At 38.2% G+C, this 15,646-nt stretch overlaps 1 protein-coding gene and 1 non-coding gene across 5 annotated transcripts in view; both read right to left on the bottom strand.

The window, feature by feature from the left end:
- MON2 (MON2 homolog, regulator of endosome-to-Golgi trafficking) overlaps positions 1–14,742 on the bottom strand; it is a 108,512-nt gene extending 93,770 nt beyond the window's left edge. For all 4 annotated transcript variants that reach the window (XM_044227693.1, XM_044227695.1, XM_044227694.1 and 1 more), the window contains exons 1-2: positions 14,261–14,742; positions 2–65 (exon numbers count right to left, since the gene is read on the bottom strand). In XM_044227693.1, coding sequence (XP_044083628.1) covers positions 2–65; positions 14,261–14,371 — 175 coding nt within the window. In that variant the 5' untranslated portion in view covers positions 14,372–14,742. The remainder of the gene's footprint in view (position 1; positions 66–14,260) is intronic.
- LOC122892705 lies at positions 8,160–8,357 on the bottom strand. The gene has a single exon (XR_006381447.1). It is a non-coding gene; the product is annotated as a U2 spliceosomal RNA (small nuclear RNA).
- Positions 14,743–15,646: the final 904 nt, after the last annotated feature.

The raw sequence follows: 15,646 nt of genomic DNA, 5'->3' as shown, positions 1-15,646 counted from the left end.
CCTGCCAAAATTTCGGTGTTTCGTGCAGCTATTGTTTTAACTTTTATTATTCCTGATTCAGCAGCCTGCAAGAATAAAAATAATTAGAACATAAAACTTACTATCAACATGAATTACCTAGGGAAAGAAATCATGTATGATCACTATTATCTTTATTTTCAAAACTTCAGAAACTAAAGCCTAGTAGTGCCATAAATATTAAATGTAATAAAATGTGATTCACCTGATTACTCACACGCAACTCGGTATTACAGCATGTTGCCTTTCTCTGCCTGAAGCACGTTTAATCCCTCATGAATTGAAATGTTCATAAAATATAAAAATAATATACAAAAACAAAGTCTAATGAAAAAAAACTAGGTTTCTCCTTCCCCATTTCATACCTCTGTCCCCACCACTAAAAAAAATTGCAAAACACTGCAAAATCAAGTAGACCTGTTTTGGATTTGAGAAGAATGAATAATCAATAAGTTTGTTATTACATTTAGTTTACATTTTTTTAAACACCCACTAGATTTTCATAAGGCACCTAAAACACTGTATCATTAAGTACATTTAGCTGGCAGCATTTGGAAGTTATATAGCATTTTATACAATGCCACAGAACTGTGCTGTCCAAGACAGTAGCCATTGGCCACACGTCGCTATTAAGCATTCTGTATGAGGTTAGTCTGAATTGAGCTGTACTCTTAAGTATAAAATACACAACAAATTTTGAAGACTTAGTATGAAAAGGAAATGTAAACTATCCCTTAAATATTTACACTAGTATTTTGAATATATTGGTTTAAATTATACATTATTAAAATGTAATGCCTGTTTCTTTGTATTTTTAATGCAATTTAAAATTACACATACGGACTGCATTTGTGGTCCACATTATATTTCTACTGGACAGTACTGACATATACCACTGATAGACAACTTCCACCAAAGAAACTCAGAACATTTTCACTATCAAGAAACATGCCTATTTAATACTTACACTGGTCTCCACACTTCCAAAAATAATATATATTCATAAGTTATATGCCTAAGTTTTCCTATTAATTTGCTTGCTACTTGCTCATTTATTTTGTCATCTCTTACTGCTTGCTAAGAGACAAGTGATAGCAGGTTCTAAAGGTTTAAAAATCACTACAGAAAAACACCTGTGTCCTGGGGGTTCTTAGTTTGAGGGGCACTGGATAAATGCATAATATAAATACTACACTGTAGGCTATACTATGTATAGTATATGACCTTTGTCATTCTGTTGGTTTCCAAGCATGTGAAGCCCTTGCCTGTGTTTGCAAATTTCCCAACTTCATGAGTTCTGATGCAGGATAGAGCTTATCTACACTATTAAAAATGGAAAATGCCAGATACTTGCTTTCCCACATGCCCTGGGAGCCTATTCTAATCCAAATAGACACACTTAGCAGGGATTCTGAACATGGAGAGAAAAGCAGGGACAAGAGAAAATTCTTTCTGATGACAGCAATACTGAAGGTGACATCTACTTTCCCAGGGCAGTAATAACAGAACCCAGTAGCAGCACAAAGGGGCCAGTGCCATCTCAGGTATCCAGTCACTTGTTTGGCAGAGAACAGCAGGTCCCAGCTATTTAGCTTCCCTTTGTTTCTGCACTTTTTCTAAAGCTGGTTCCATCCAGCCTTCTATCAATTATGTGGGCCACTCAATATATATCAGTATACTTCATTTCTGCTAAATCAGTCAGAGCTGGTTTTCACTGCACACAACTAAGAAGCCTGATATACTAGGACTTACTTCTATAACTTTAAGAATTGAAAATGTCCAAGTTAAATGAACATTGCTACAAGCAAAAATATAGTAAAAATAAAATTCTTTGGGGAAAGATAACTGATTTTCTAATTATTTGGGGCAGGCAGTGTGTATCAGAAACACCAAAGGCTTAAAAAAAAATCCTGATGCCCAGGTTGTAACACATTCCAAGGAATGCGAGTGGGAGCTAGGCATCAGTATTTTTTTCAAATCCTCAGGTGAGTCTACTATGCAACAAAATCTAAAAGATGACTGCAATAATGTATGCAAAAAATGATGGTATAAAAAAGATGATGCCCAAGGTAACAGTGATTGAGATAATAAAAAATGGTCAGATTCCAAATATACTTTGAAGATGTACAAACCATAGCAAACTTACGATAAAAATTTGGGTAAAGAAAAACAAAAAACCAAAATCTCAAGAACACTGAAATCATTATATATACTCTGTTATACTCACACATCCCATCTCAAACTCTGTTAGGTAAATTTCTTACAGAGCCACTCTGTTGTCACTGAGATTACTTCTACCATCATTTTCAAGCTCTTCCCCTCTTCACTATGACCCTTTGTACCCCGTATATGTTAAGTTCAGTATTACTTCCTGCTTCAGCATCAACAAAAATTGGTCTAACTGAACCATCATAAATACCACTGTTATTTGTCATAACTCTGAATTCTAGCTAGTCTGACCGAAACAGTTTCCAAAATCAGTCCTATCACTTGCTAGATACCAGATGTCAGTCAGTAAAAGATTTCAAATTTGCTAGACACTATTCTGATTCCCTGAGATAAATTAATAGTCTATCCATGTCTGTGTCAGAGATACGTATAAAGAAGTATAAATAAATAAATTGTAAAGAGTATAAAATGCTTAACAATTATTTTTATACCTACACAATGAGGAAAAGGAATAAAAAGAGGGTGGGTTTTTTTTTTAAAGTATAATAGTTCCAAAGTAGTGTTTTAAAAGATACATAACCAGTATTTTCATTCCTAAACACACACAAAAAATCATAAGGACTATTTGTTGTCTTAGAGATAATTAGACCTATCTTAGAGATCCCCATTTTTTACATGCAGGTTTCTACTCTCTTTCTACTTTGAAAATGTAACAGCTTATCCCCTAGGCACCCTATGTAGCTGGAAAGTCTCATTATCAGAGTTTACTGACAACATTTGTATACCAGGGACTCCCTAACCACTATAGTCTTACTTCATACACTGGCCTAGCTACGTCTTGAAGAGCGTCTTTTATAAATGGAGGTATTCAGACTCAGACTGCCTTCTGTTTATCAATGATAGTCTATGTGAAGAAGAGTCTTTAATTTCTTGCTTTATAAGTATCCTCTACTCTGATCAGGTTATCTTGTAACCTGATGCAAGATCTTGTACTCTGATCAGGATATCTTATATATCCACTAGGGAATTACTCAATTATAAACATAGTTATTTTATTTTCCGAAGCTGGCTCTCAAGCATAAAATATTTTTTTAAGAAAGCTGCCATTTCTGTAGGCTTAGATAGAGATAGGACAGGATAGAATAGGTTAAAGTGGGTAGTCTAATATATCTATTCCTGGGGGTAATCTGAGTTAGGAAAAAACACCAAAATTAAATACACTGTAGTACTTAATACCCTTTACTCTTAAAATTAATCTCTCTCAAGAAATATTTTTTCTTTTTTTCAATATTTTTTGCTTACCCAAATAGACTCACCAGGGACTTTGGCACAGAAAAGCAGAGACAAAGAGAATATGTACCCCTCTTCCAAGACCATGTAGAATATTCTTGGCATCACTTCTTACTCAGTAAACTCTTCCTGGTTCTCATAATTCCATGGTTTCAGTTACTCTCTAAATGCTGAAGACTCCTAAATTATATTCCTGTTCCTTGCCTGTCTCCTAAACTGTAGGACTTATTAACCTAAATGTTTAAGGGGCACCTAAAATTCAAGGTATTCAAAATAGGTGTCATTATGTCACCCCCTCCATGCATTTCCACTTCAGCCCCAGAAACACATGTTTCTCCTCCTTTTAATCTCTATTTTTCAGAACAGCAGCAGCATCCATCTACTCACTGACTACACATCTAGAAATTCTCCCCCTCATCCCACAAATCTGATCAACCACAAAGGCTATTTTGTGAGCATATCTTATATTCATCCTTCCTAAACCCCACTTCTGCACCTTGATTTAAACTTCTCATTATCAACCTAAACTAGTAAAATGAAGGTTCTACTAGTTTAGAACCTAAACAACCTAGAGATTTCTCTGCTTAATAATCTTGCCCTCCATTCATCCAGTGAGTCAAATTTTCAACGGTTCCCTAGCACCTATCTCTACTAGCGTTTCTCAAAACTGAATAGCGTAAGGCCACCCTTTAAAAGAAACAAAACAAAACAAAACAAAAGCAAAAGCAAAAAAAAAAAAAAAAAAAAAAAAAACCATAGACCTACCCAGTTACTGACAAATCTAAGCATGTATAAATCAAATTAGGAACAAATTCCTTATTTTTACCACTCCTAAATTATAAACCCAACAAATTCAAAAGTTATATACAGACCCAAACTAACACTAATTTAATGTGACAAATAATGTTTTGCTGAAATTAAACCACTGCTGATAACATGAAGATAACTGTAGACTTATGGAGCAGGTTCTCCTGATTTGGGCACCCTTATAATACCATAAGTAGTGACAGAAATAATTTCTTCCATCAATTTTTTCTGTGACAACTATCAAAAAGCTTTCCCATATTTGTGGGCTATCTATGGTTTGTACCTATAACACTTTATCCCATTCACCTCATTACATGTCTATTCCTCCATTCTAACTGTAAGCCCCATAAGGACAAGAAATATATTCTATTCATCCCTTCATATTACTAATGCGTAACAGTGCCTGGCATACAGGAGCTACATAATAAATGTTTCTAAACAAAAACATAGAAAGTTCTAAGTAGAAGAAGAGACTTCATTGCCCATTAACTGAAAAATCCAGAGGAAATCTGACCCAGAGATTCACAAAGCCATCAGGGCTGCAGTTCCATTCTTTGCCATTCTACCGGATCTGTCCTGTTCCGTGGTAGGTGAATCCTTAGGCCACTTCCAATCTTGGCAATAAAAATAGCTGCAGTCATTCTACTCCTCACAATTTTATATGACACTATCTAATAAAGATCTCTTTCAGTAGCTTTTAAGAAAGAAAGGAAACTCCTTGTCCAGGAGCACTCACTGGCATTATGTAAGCTGGGCAGAAATGAAGGTGGGGATGGTGGGGGTGGGGAGGGTTTAAACTAGATTAAACTAATCAAGGTATGGTACCCTGAAGAAGGAATAAGATTAATTCATCTCAATCCAAAGGTCTAGAAATGAAGGAAGAGGAAATGGATGTCAGGAAGAGAATTAACAAATGTCTACTACTTGAACTAGGGACATACTAAAAAAAAAAAAAAAAAAAAAAAAAAATTAAAAAAAAAGGAATGCTAATTCCCTTTGTCAAAGTTTCCATGTTTTTTAGAAACATATGTTCTATGTTCTATGTTTTTTATTATGTTCTGTTTAAAAAAAAAATGAACTTTTTTTTTAACTTTCATCTATGAAAACAGATCTCAAAATCAGAACTAATTTACCAAAGGTCCAAATTAATGATCCACAGGACGTAGCATTAAAAAAAAGAGCTAAAGAAGTAATGTGAAATTCAAGTTAACAGCAACTTGGATTTTAAAATGTACTCATAAGAAAAATAAAATAAAATAAACCAGGTGGTGGGTATTATAGAGGGCACATCTTGCATGGAGCACTGGGTGTGGTGAAAAAATAATGAATACTGTTTTTCTGAAAATAAATAAATTGGAAAAATAAAATAAAATAAAATAAAAATAAAAATGTACTCATAAGACATCAGGCAGGCATAAAGCTGCCTAAAGACTTATGATTTTGGATGTCAGGTAAAATCAAAAGACCTAAAGTGAAGTCTACACTTGGGAATAGGGAGATCTAGAACATTCCCTAGAGGACAGTATATGTGATATGCCTATATATATGGTATCCCTTTTCTTTCCTTTTAAAAAAATTTTTAATCTTCAACAAGTAACTAATTAGTACCTCCTAGATATAAAAATGTTTTGCACTATGGTGAACAGAAAGATAAACAAGATTCAAGATTTACCCATAAGGAGCTATCTGGACAAAAAACAAAACAAAACCCTAAAATCGCTATAACAGAAGGTAAAATATAAGAATTATGAGGAAATAACTTTTAAAATAAGTTTAAATGAAAATTGAGAAAACAGAGGGAAACATAATAGCTTGAAAACCCTGGGAAGGAGCTGTAACAGTTTTTGCTCTAGCAACTACCAGTACATGGCACACAGCAGGTACTCAAAAACTATTTCATGAACAAATGAATGAAGGGATGAGAAAATTAAAAAATTATCTGGGGGCACCTGGGTGGCATAGCTGATTGGACTTTCAATTCTTCGTTTCAGCTCAGGTCGTGTTTCTCAGGATCATGCCTCAGGGTTGTGGGATCAAGTCCTGCATCAGGCTCCATACTCAGTGCAAAGTATGCTTGAGATTCATTTTCTCTCTCTCTCTCTCTCTCTCTCCCTCCACCGCCCCTCCCCCTTGCAGGCAAATGCTCCCTTCTCTCTCAAATAAATCAATCTTTTTTTTTTTTTTAATAATTTACTTATTTATTTGACAGACAGAGATACAGCGAGAGAGAGAACACAAGCGGGGGGAGTGGGAGAGGGAGAAGGAGACTTCCCACCGAGCAGAAAGCCCGATGCTGGGCTCAATCCCAGGCCCCCAGGATCATGACCCAAGCCGATGCCCAATGACTGAGCAACCCAGGTACCCCATCAAATAAACAAATCTTCAAAAGAAAAAAGATAATTATCTGTAAAGCTGATTCATTCATGCAACAAATGGATAAGCAACATTTAAAGTGGGATTAAATGAAAGTGTCCCTGCTGAGCAGACAGCCTGATTCAGGGCTCAATCCCAGGAGCCTGGGATCATGACCTGAGCTGAAGGTAGAGGCTTTAATCCACTGAGCCACCCAGGCGCCCCTAGGATTTTTTTTTTTTTAAAGATTTTATTTATTTGTCAGAGAGAGAAAGAACAAGCAGGGGAAGTGGCAGGCAGAGGGAGAAGCAGCCTCCTGTTGAGCAGGAAGCCGGACATGGAACTCGATCTCAGGACCCTGGGGCCATGACTCAAGCCAAAGGCAGATGCTTAACCCACTGAGCCACCAGGTGTCCAGAAAGGCAGGATTTTTTTTTTTTTTTAAAGACAGGAGAAGGTGAGTCTGGGCCAGCAAAAGGAACCTCAGAAACATGAAAGAGGAAAGCAGGAGCACATATTTGGAGAATATATAGCAAGCAATAAATCTTGGCTGAAGTTTTAAAGGAATATGAAGAGAATATGAGGGTGATGACACTAGAAAGGAAGGTTAGGACAATCAAGGAGGGTCTTAAATACCATGCTAAGGGGTCCTTTACGTACAGAGCAGCCACTGAGTTGTTTCTGAGCCATATATTGAGTATATTAAGCTAGTGGTTACATGTAGAATGGTTTATCTTTTGTGCCATTATTGCATACTAAAGGCCAGGCATTTGAAACCTGGAACTAAAATAATATGCTGAGAAAACAGAAAGAAGAAGAGGTATGTTGGAAATTACAGAGCAGGAAGGAACAGGTGACAATGAATACAGAGAGCAGAGGGGGAGAAGATAGCCAAATGTGACTAAGGTAAGCACCAGTGATAAATGCCATCAACAGAACAAATGAAAGGAGGGGAAAGGGCAAGTTTTTAGATAAGTTAAGTTCAATTTCAAGAAGTCCTATTTCAAGTGTGGGAAAGATATTCTGGTAGGTGTGTTCCACCAACAGCTAGGAAAGAGAACAGTCTGTGCAGCCATTTTCAGAGTCACTGGTACTGGGGTTAAGGCCAGCAGCAGGGGGAGTTAAGAAGATGCCAGTGCTAAGGGATAAGTATGGAGAAGAGGCCTGAAAATAAAATTTAGGATACACTTATAAATAAACAAAGGGAGAAGGAATACTGAAAGAGCCAGGAGAAAGAGGAAAGTAAAGTGATACAAACTTCAAAATGAGAGAACTGCAACATGGAAAAGAATGATGAATAGTAACAAATAATGAAGCAAGGCAGAGGAATGGGAACAATGGTAAGAACAAGTTGAGTAGTTTTATTTTTATTTTTTTTAAAGATTTTATTTATTTATTTGACAGAGAGAGATCACAAGTAGGCAGAGAGGCAGGCAGAGAGAGAGAGAGAGGAGGAAGCAGGCTCCCTGCTGAGCAGACAGCAGGGAGCCTGATGCGGGACTGGATCCCAGGACCCTGAGATCATGACCTGAGCCGAAGGCAGCGGCTTAACCCACTGAGCCACCCAGGCGCCCCGCTGCTTATATTATTCTTGAAGTTAACATCTAAACCATTAATCAGGAGAAAATGAATTTAATGAGACCTTAGGAATCTAAGGTAACTCTTCTGGAATAAAGTCATAGATACGACACTTGATCTTAGCCAAAAGGCCAAGAAGCGATGGAATAAAGTCATAGAAAGAGCAGAGTCAAAGGAAAAAAGAGAAAAAGAAAAGAAACAAAGGCCAAAGGCCGCTCCCCTAACACAATTATCTAAAATTGCATTATACAGGAAAATAAGTCTTGACTAAATGATTTCCAACTCCTTACATACTTCTCATATTAATGTGACTGGAGTTGGTAAGTTTTTTTTGAATAAATTATGAAAATTTATTTCAATATACAAAACACCAACTTACTCTATGACATTTCTGAGAAAAAGAACACAATTGGTTGTGTCATGAGTAAATTTGTTCAACCAACATCAACAGAAAAAAAAAAAACTACATTATAAAATATTAAACCAAAATAGCTCCCATTTAAGCATGCAAACATTATCCAGCCCTCATTCTTAACTGTCAAACGATGCTGAAAATGAGATCTTCTCCCTACCAGAAGAGCCAACCAACTTGGTCCTCAGTCCTCATACAGCTGGTTAAACAAAGAATCCTGTCATTGTAAGTAAAAGGCATCTCTCTCACCAAACTAATACATAAAAACACTGGGCACTGAGGAACTCTACTATAAGAACTTTTGCTTTTTAAGGCAAAAATCCCTGACAACTAACTCTTATCAAGCCCAAATACACAGACAAAACAAAGCACGTGACATGAGAAGACTACTTGCACTTTTTTTTTTATTATTTATACCCCTATTGATTCCACTTCATTAAAAGGGAAAGAAAAAATCCATTCAAAACCCTAATTCTGACCACCTCAACTCAAATGATCTTCATTCCCTTCCTCTTCTACCACCCATTCCCAGGACTTCATCATCCTCTAGGGCAGCCTAATTTGGCAATCTGAAATCCATATCCCCTTATTGTCCCAATCCCTGTCCTTCTAGCTCTCCCACTCCACAACTCAACTGGTCTTTGATTAAATTGGTGCTGCTAGTGCCTTAACCTTCCATCTTCTTTCAATCAACCAAAATTTTGTTGGATTTCCTTCTTTAGGAATACAACATAGACCTCACCATCTATCATCATTTCAACCACTTTTCCTGCCAAGACTCTTAAGTGTCCCAGGTCAATTTCTCCTCCACTTCTCTAAAGTGATCCACTGCTCCCCTCAAACTTTCTTTGATTTCTTTCATCACCATTTTGTAATTTTCAACACAGAGATCCTGTATATGTTTTTTTAAAAAAGATTTTATTTATTTATTTATTTGACAGATAGATCACAAGTAGGCAGAGAGGCAGGCAGAGAGAGGAAGGGAAGCAGGCTCCCTGCTGAGCAGAGAGACTGATGCAGGGCTCGATCCCAGGACCTTGGGATCATGACCTGAGCCAAAGGCAGAGGCTTTAACCCACTGAGCCACCCAGGCACCCCTCCCCTCAAACTTTCTACCCATCACTCCTTTAATCACTAATTACTCCTAGCAGTAAGCTTGTTACCTACCTTACCAAGAACAGAGGTCGTAGGCCAAACTGTCCACAACTTCCTAACTCTCCACAATGTCCCTCATTCAAACTTATCACATTCAAATTCACTTTTTTCTTTTTCTCTTCCTCGGTCTGAGGAAAATATGTTCCTTCTCAGATTGAAAACAAGTTCATTCACTTATGCCCTTGAAACTCCAGCTTTCTCAGGGACCTTGCTTTACAAGTATTCCCTTTCTCTCCCATATCCTTAACTTTAGTTGGCCAGCTAACTCTTTCCCTTTATTGCTCTTTTTTCCCAAAGTTCCTTCTTTGGACCTGATATTCTCATTCTATACACTCTTCCAGAACCACTTTATCTACTCCTATGGTTTCTATTATCATGTATAAACTGATACTTCTAAATCTGAAATTCTAGACCTTCCCCTTAAGAACCAAATGATCATTTTCTAACTCCTACTGGTCAGTTCCACTTGGATGTCACACATGAATCTTAAACTTATTATATTTAGGACTACTCACTTTACCCAAAAAATCAACTCCTCTTATGTTCCTTCTCTTAGAGATCTATCTTGTTTCCAAGCCAAAACCTGGGAGCATCACAGATTTGTCTCTCTGCATTATATAGGAGGTCACCATGCCCTGGTAATTTTACCTGCTAAGTCTCTCTTTAATCCATGCTCTCTCTTTCGCACATGCTCACCACAATGCAAGTTACCTTGTCTTCCTCTACTGCTACCTTCATGCAGAAAATCATTTTTTAAATTTGCTCTCTTTGCCTCAATCTCAGTCCCCTCTAATTCCTTCCACCAATACTGTCAGGAAAATGTTACTAAGGGGCATCTGGGTGGCTCAGTCAGTTAAGCATCTGCCCTCAGCTCATGTCATGTCCCTGGGTCCTGTGATCAAGCCCCGCCATCAGGGTCCCTGCTCAGTGGGGAGCCTGCTTATCCTACTCCCCCTGCTTGTCCTCTCTCTCAGTCTCTCTCAAATAAATAAATTAAATCTTTGGGAAAAAAGTTACTAAATATAAATTTATCGTATTATTCTCACTCTTAAAAAGCTTTAATGGCTCCCAAAAACCTTCGGCATGAAATTTATTTGACATGAAATATAAACATACGCTGTTTCCTCTGCCTGGAATGACTCCCTCCTCTTCTATTGGCTAACTTCTACTCATCCTATTAAAGCTCAACTCAAGAATTACAAATTCTCTCTGACTGTACTTCCAATCTTAGATCTCTCTCATTTGTTTCCAGAGTAATGCCTGCAAACAGAACCAAAATGTTTTATTCACTAAATACATAAACAGAAGGCTTCAGAGATTACTACCTCTGAAGGCACTGAATTTCAATTATACAGAAATGATTTTACAACGCTTTAAAGTAATTTTTAAAGCAAAGAATTTTTCATACAAATATTCCAGAACAAATTAGCTAGCACACTTGTGCTAAAAAAGTTACACAGCTAAAGCATTAAAATTTGTATTTATGGACTAAGAAAAATAAGCAGGAATACGAGAAGGAATATACTGCTGTTGTTATTGAATTACTACTTTTATTATAAAATGACAATGAAATTAAAGCCACTATTGAAACAATTTAATAGGCAAAGGATAGATTTATAAATGAAAACAACTAAGATGGAGAAAACCATGAGGAAAATCCAAAGATAAGAATAAATATCAATAAATAAAGGATGCCTGGGTGGCTCAGTCAGTAAAGCCTCTGCCTTCATGATCCCTCAGGTCATGATCCTTGGGTCCTGGGACTGAGTCCTGCATTGGGTTCCTTGCTCGATGGGAAGCCTGCTTCTCCCTCTGCCTGCCGCTCCCCCTGCTTGTGTGCTCTCTCTCTCTGACAAGTAAATAAATAAAATCTTTTAAAAATAAATAAATAAATAAGGCGCTATCCTTTACCAATACTCTTTTCTTCTATAAGCACCATGATCAAAAAAATAGGAATTACTAGAAACTTAAAATAAAGACTAAATATAGAAGCTATCACTTCATTCTACCTTGTTTAAAAGGTAGTGGGGAAGGAGGCATCCCTTCTAAAGCACATGCGCAATCACCTCTGTACTGCACTGAGTTGTTTAGTACCCTTATAAGTAGTTCAGAGTAAGTATTTTTCAGTAATAATTGCGAAGATATTGGGACAGCGTTAACTAGTAAAGCTTCTTATAGTGAGAAAGGCTTTGCCTTAAGGTCTACCAAGCACCATCCTCTCCCCATCCCCAAAATAAATAAAACAAAAATGTACCAGTTCCTGGGAGTACAAAAGCCAAAACTTGGCACTGCTATTAATTTCCAGGAAAAATTTAATGCAACCAAAATATTTCTTGAAAATCAAGGGTCCCTCCTAAAGAATCATCATTTTCAGACTAACTACTTCATTCTTGTTTTAAACTTGACACAGTAATGGTCATTTTCCAATTCCTAAAGTGGGACCCTAAGTATATTAGAAGTGCCATTGGTTAAGGAGTCAAAGTTCTAACATTCAACGGATTCTTATGGAGTAGGTACTATATAGGAAATTATGTATCAGAGATTATCACACCAAGAATTACTTTTGCCATTATCTCAAAGAGTAGGTGCAATCACTAAGTATCTCTTTGGCCTACGTTCAAGTGAAAAAACTAATGAGCTTTAATGAAAGTTCCTAGATTAGATAGACTGAGTTCTAGAACTCTGTAAGTTACCTGTTTGGAATTCTGAATGCATTTTCCTAAAGAAATAATGTAATAAATGGCAATTAAATTTTCAAGCAAGCCCACAAAGGCCGTTACGTGTAATATAGAGAAATCTCAGTCTCTATATAAATTATAAGAGCTGGGAACAGTCAGTTCTATAAATTGTTAAAATTACAAAATGGATTTGACATTTCAATAATGAGCATTTCTCTTACAATTAGAACAGCCTGATTCTTTAAAATTCTTTAAAACTGCTTAATTCTTTAAAATTACTTAGTATAAATTTTTTAATAAAATAAATAAAATAAAATTACTTAGTATAACTTTCAACAGAAGAGGATACAGAGAAAATAATGAAAATCTGTATCACAAGCTATTAAGTATCTGAAAAAAAACACATTATGATAATCATCTTTCCAAAAGTGGCACATCAGGATTCCACTATTGGGTAATATTTGCTTACTTTATTAAAGAAATACTAGATGGACTTTGTTGAAGACTGATGAGACCAAAAGCACTTACAGAAAAGTTAAGGTTCCTTGGAAGCCTAAAATCCAAACTTTACTGGATAAGTTTTAATTATAAAATTGTTATAATAATAAAAAGAAAACATTTAAATTAACATGAAAACATTCCAAAATTCCTTAGTGAACTTTTGGTGAATCCTAAATAGTAAATGAAATTGTGGGTATACCAAACTACATTAAATAGGAATAATAATAATTGCCCTTGGGGCACCTGGGTGGCTTAGTTGCTTAAGCGACTGCCTTCAGCTCAGGTCATGATCCTGGAGTCCCAGGATCAAGTCCCACATCAGGCTCCCTGCTCAGCAGGGAGTCTGCTTCTCCAGCTGACCTCTCTCATGTGCTCTCTCATTCTCTCTCTCTCTCTCTCTCTCAAATAAATAAATAAAGTCTTTAAAAAAAAGAAAATTGCCCTTACAAAAATATCATTGAAATACCTTATGTCAGGTAAGAGAAAGGAAAATGAGAGGTGATTTTAAAAAGCTTAAGAGAAATAAAATGACATCTTAAGAGAAAAGGTCAATAGTGATTAAATTAAAATTTTCAAGTTAGAAATATTTGGACAATTTATATGTATTATTAGTTGAAGCCTGTTTTTAATAATAAGCTTTTTGCTCTGAAAACCTTCCCCTCATAATCTAATAAATCCACCCTTTAAGCCTATTCACCCACGAAAGAAAGATGAAGAGTGTATTGAATTTAAACCCAAACGTCCCATTACAGCTGATAACAAGACTTAACATGATTATTGTGGGCCTTCAATATTTGTCATAAGCTAGGTGACTGCACAGTTTACTAATTCTTGATAGTACTGACACAGAGTGAGGCTGCGTAACACACGACAAGAAGGAAAACTACTTCCCATTGAGTGATACATACTTAAACGTGAGGAGCGGAGATTTTTTACCACAACGATGGGTAACAGTTTTTGGAAGCAACAAACTTTACGTTTTTAATTCTGGCCTGGCTAGTTTCAAGTTTGAAAAAGGCCAGAAAAGGCGAGGGTAAGGTACATTAGCTGAATCGGCTCACTCCCCGAAGTTCATTTCTAAACGCTGAGGACAGGAGTAGAGAAAATCAAAGCACCCCAGTCGTCTTCAAAGGAAACCATAAATTATAACGCGCTTGTGGTGCAAGCCACTGACTCGTAAATCTGGAAAGGTGAGGACCAAGTGAAAATTAGACAGGACAGGAGTTTGGGAGTGAAGAGCTGGGTCTAATAGGACCGGACATGCTTACCGTGCCTTCTCCCAACGCCGTCCAAAGCTTACCTCTTTGACAGGTGGGAATTTCTTCTTGCATTCCAGGGACAAGGCCCGTAAATCGCTCTGCATATTCTCCAGCAGCTTCTTCACCGCCTCGGGGCTGTTGGTGCCGGACATGATCCACCAAACTACAATCCAGTATACGAGCGGCGCAAACGAACTCCAGCCCTGTCAGCCCCTGGGGGCGACAGGCAGATCCCTCCTGGCCTCTTCCGCAGCCCGCCTCCTGGGCTCGGCCAGGCCTGGGCTGCGAACCCCGGAGCGTACCCGAGCGCCTCCCGCAACCTCCACACAACTCTCACGGCTCCTATCCGAGGCGCCCCCCGCAGATGCCCCGCCCCGCTAGGCTCCGCCGGCTCTGACCGAGGAGCCCACAAGGCGGGCAGGTCCCTCCCGCTGCCGCGGGGTCCGGCCACAGTTCGTCACCAGCCAACCTGGCAAAAAGCTTCAGCGATTGCTCCCCAAGCCCTCCAGGCTCGCCGACGCCATTACCCGAGTCGCCCACAATTCCGAGCGCGGCCGGGACACGTCAGCCGCACTTCCGGGCACCACGGCCACCGCCCCCGCCGCGGCCAACTGGGGAGGTGAGCCGCAGGAGGGGCGGAGCCGGGGGCGTGGTCACCCTTGGGACCCGCCAGGTTCCGGGAGGAGCCATTTCCCTCATTCCCCACCCCCGCCCCCCGCCCCACCCGCACACCCTTGGGCCAGTTCTTAACTTACCTCGTCTAAATTTGCTTTTTCTAGAGTGACTGCTCTCTGAACGGAGCCACGTATCTCTTGGCCTATCTCTTGCCGTGTGTTTGAGTTAAATTGTATTTCGGTGTAAACGGTTTGCTTCCTTTTGGCTTAATCTTCATCTGTTTTATCCCTCTTCATTTCTGGCCCCTCGAATCCCTGGGCTAATGGCCCCATGTCAGTGCCCACCTCCTGTTAATTTTTGTCCCTCCTTAGTACCTAAATTGCAGTTCCTTCACAGAGTTGTACGGAACATATGGGTGCACTTACTGTGCTATAGTTATTTATTTCCCTAATTTGTAAAATGGAAGATTAAACTACCCTTTGTTTCAAACCATCCACTGTCTTTCCGTTTCGCCCAAAGTAAAAGTCGGAATTCCTTCCTTGACCTGCCAGGTGCTGCGCGATCTGCCCCGCCCCTTTTACCGCTAGTCTCAGCTAAAATGAGTTTCAGAAGCACTGGATTTTTTTTTTTTTTTTAACCTCTGTTTTGTTCCCTGCAGTATCTCCAGCACTAGAACAGTGCTTGGCACATGGCAGATGATCAATAAATAATAGAATGAATGAATACCCTGCTAAAAAGAGTTTTGATGCTCAAATAAGACACCGATATAAAAGCCTTCATTAGGAAGCAATTGTCTATAAAGCCAGAGTAAA

The sequence above is a fragment of the Neovison vison genome, chromosome 12 (assembly GCF_020171115.1).
Source record: "Neovison vison isolate M4711 chromosome 12, ASM_NN_V1, whole genome shotgun sequence".
In the NCBI taxonomy this organism is placed as follows: Eukaryota; Metazoa; Chordata; class Mammalia; order Carnivora; family Mustelidae; genus Neogale; species Neogale vison.
The sequence above is the reverse complement of the archived record's forward strand: the minus strand, read 5'-3'. Positions and strand labels throughout refer to the sequence as shown.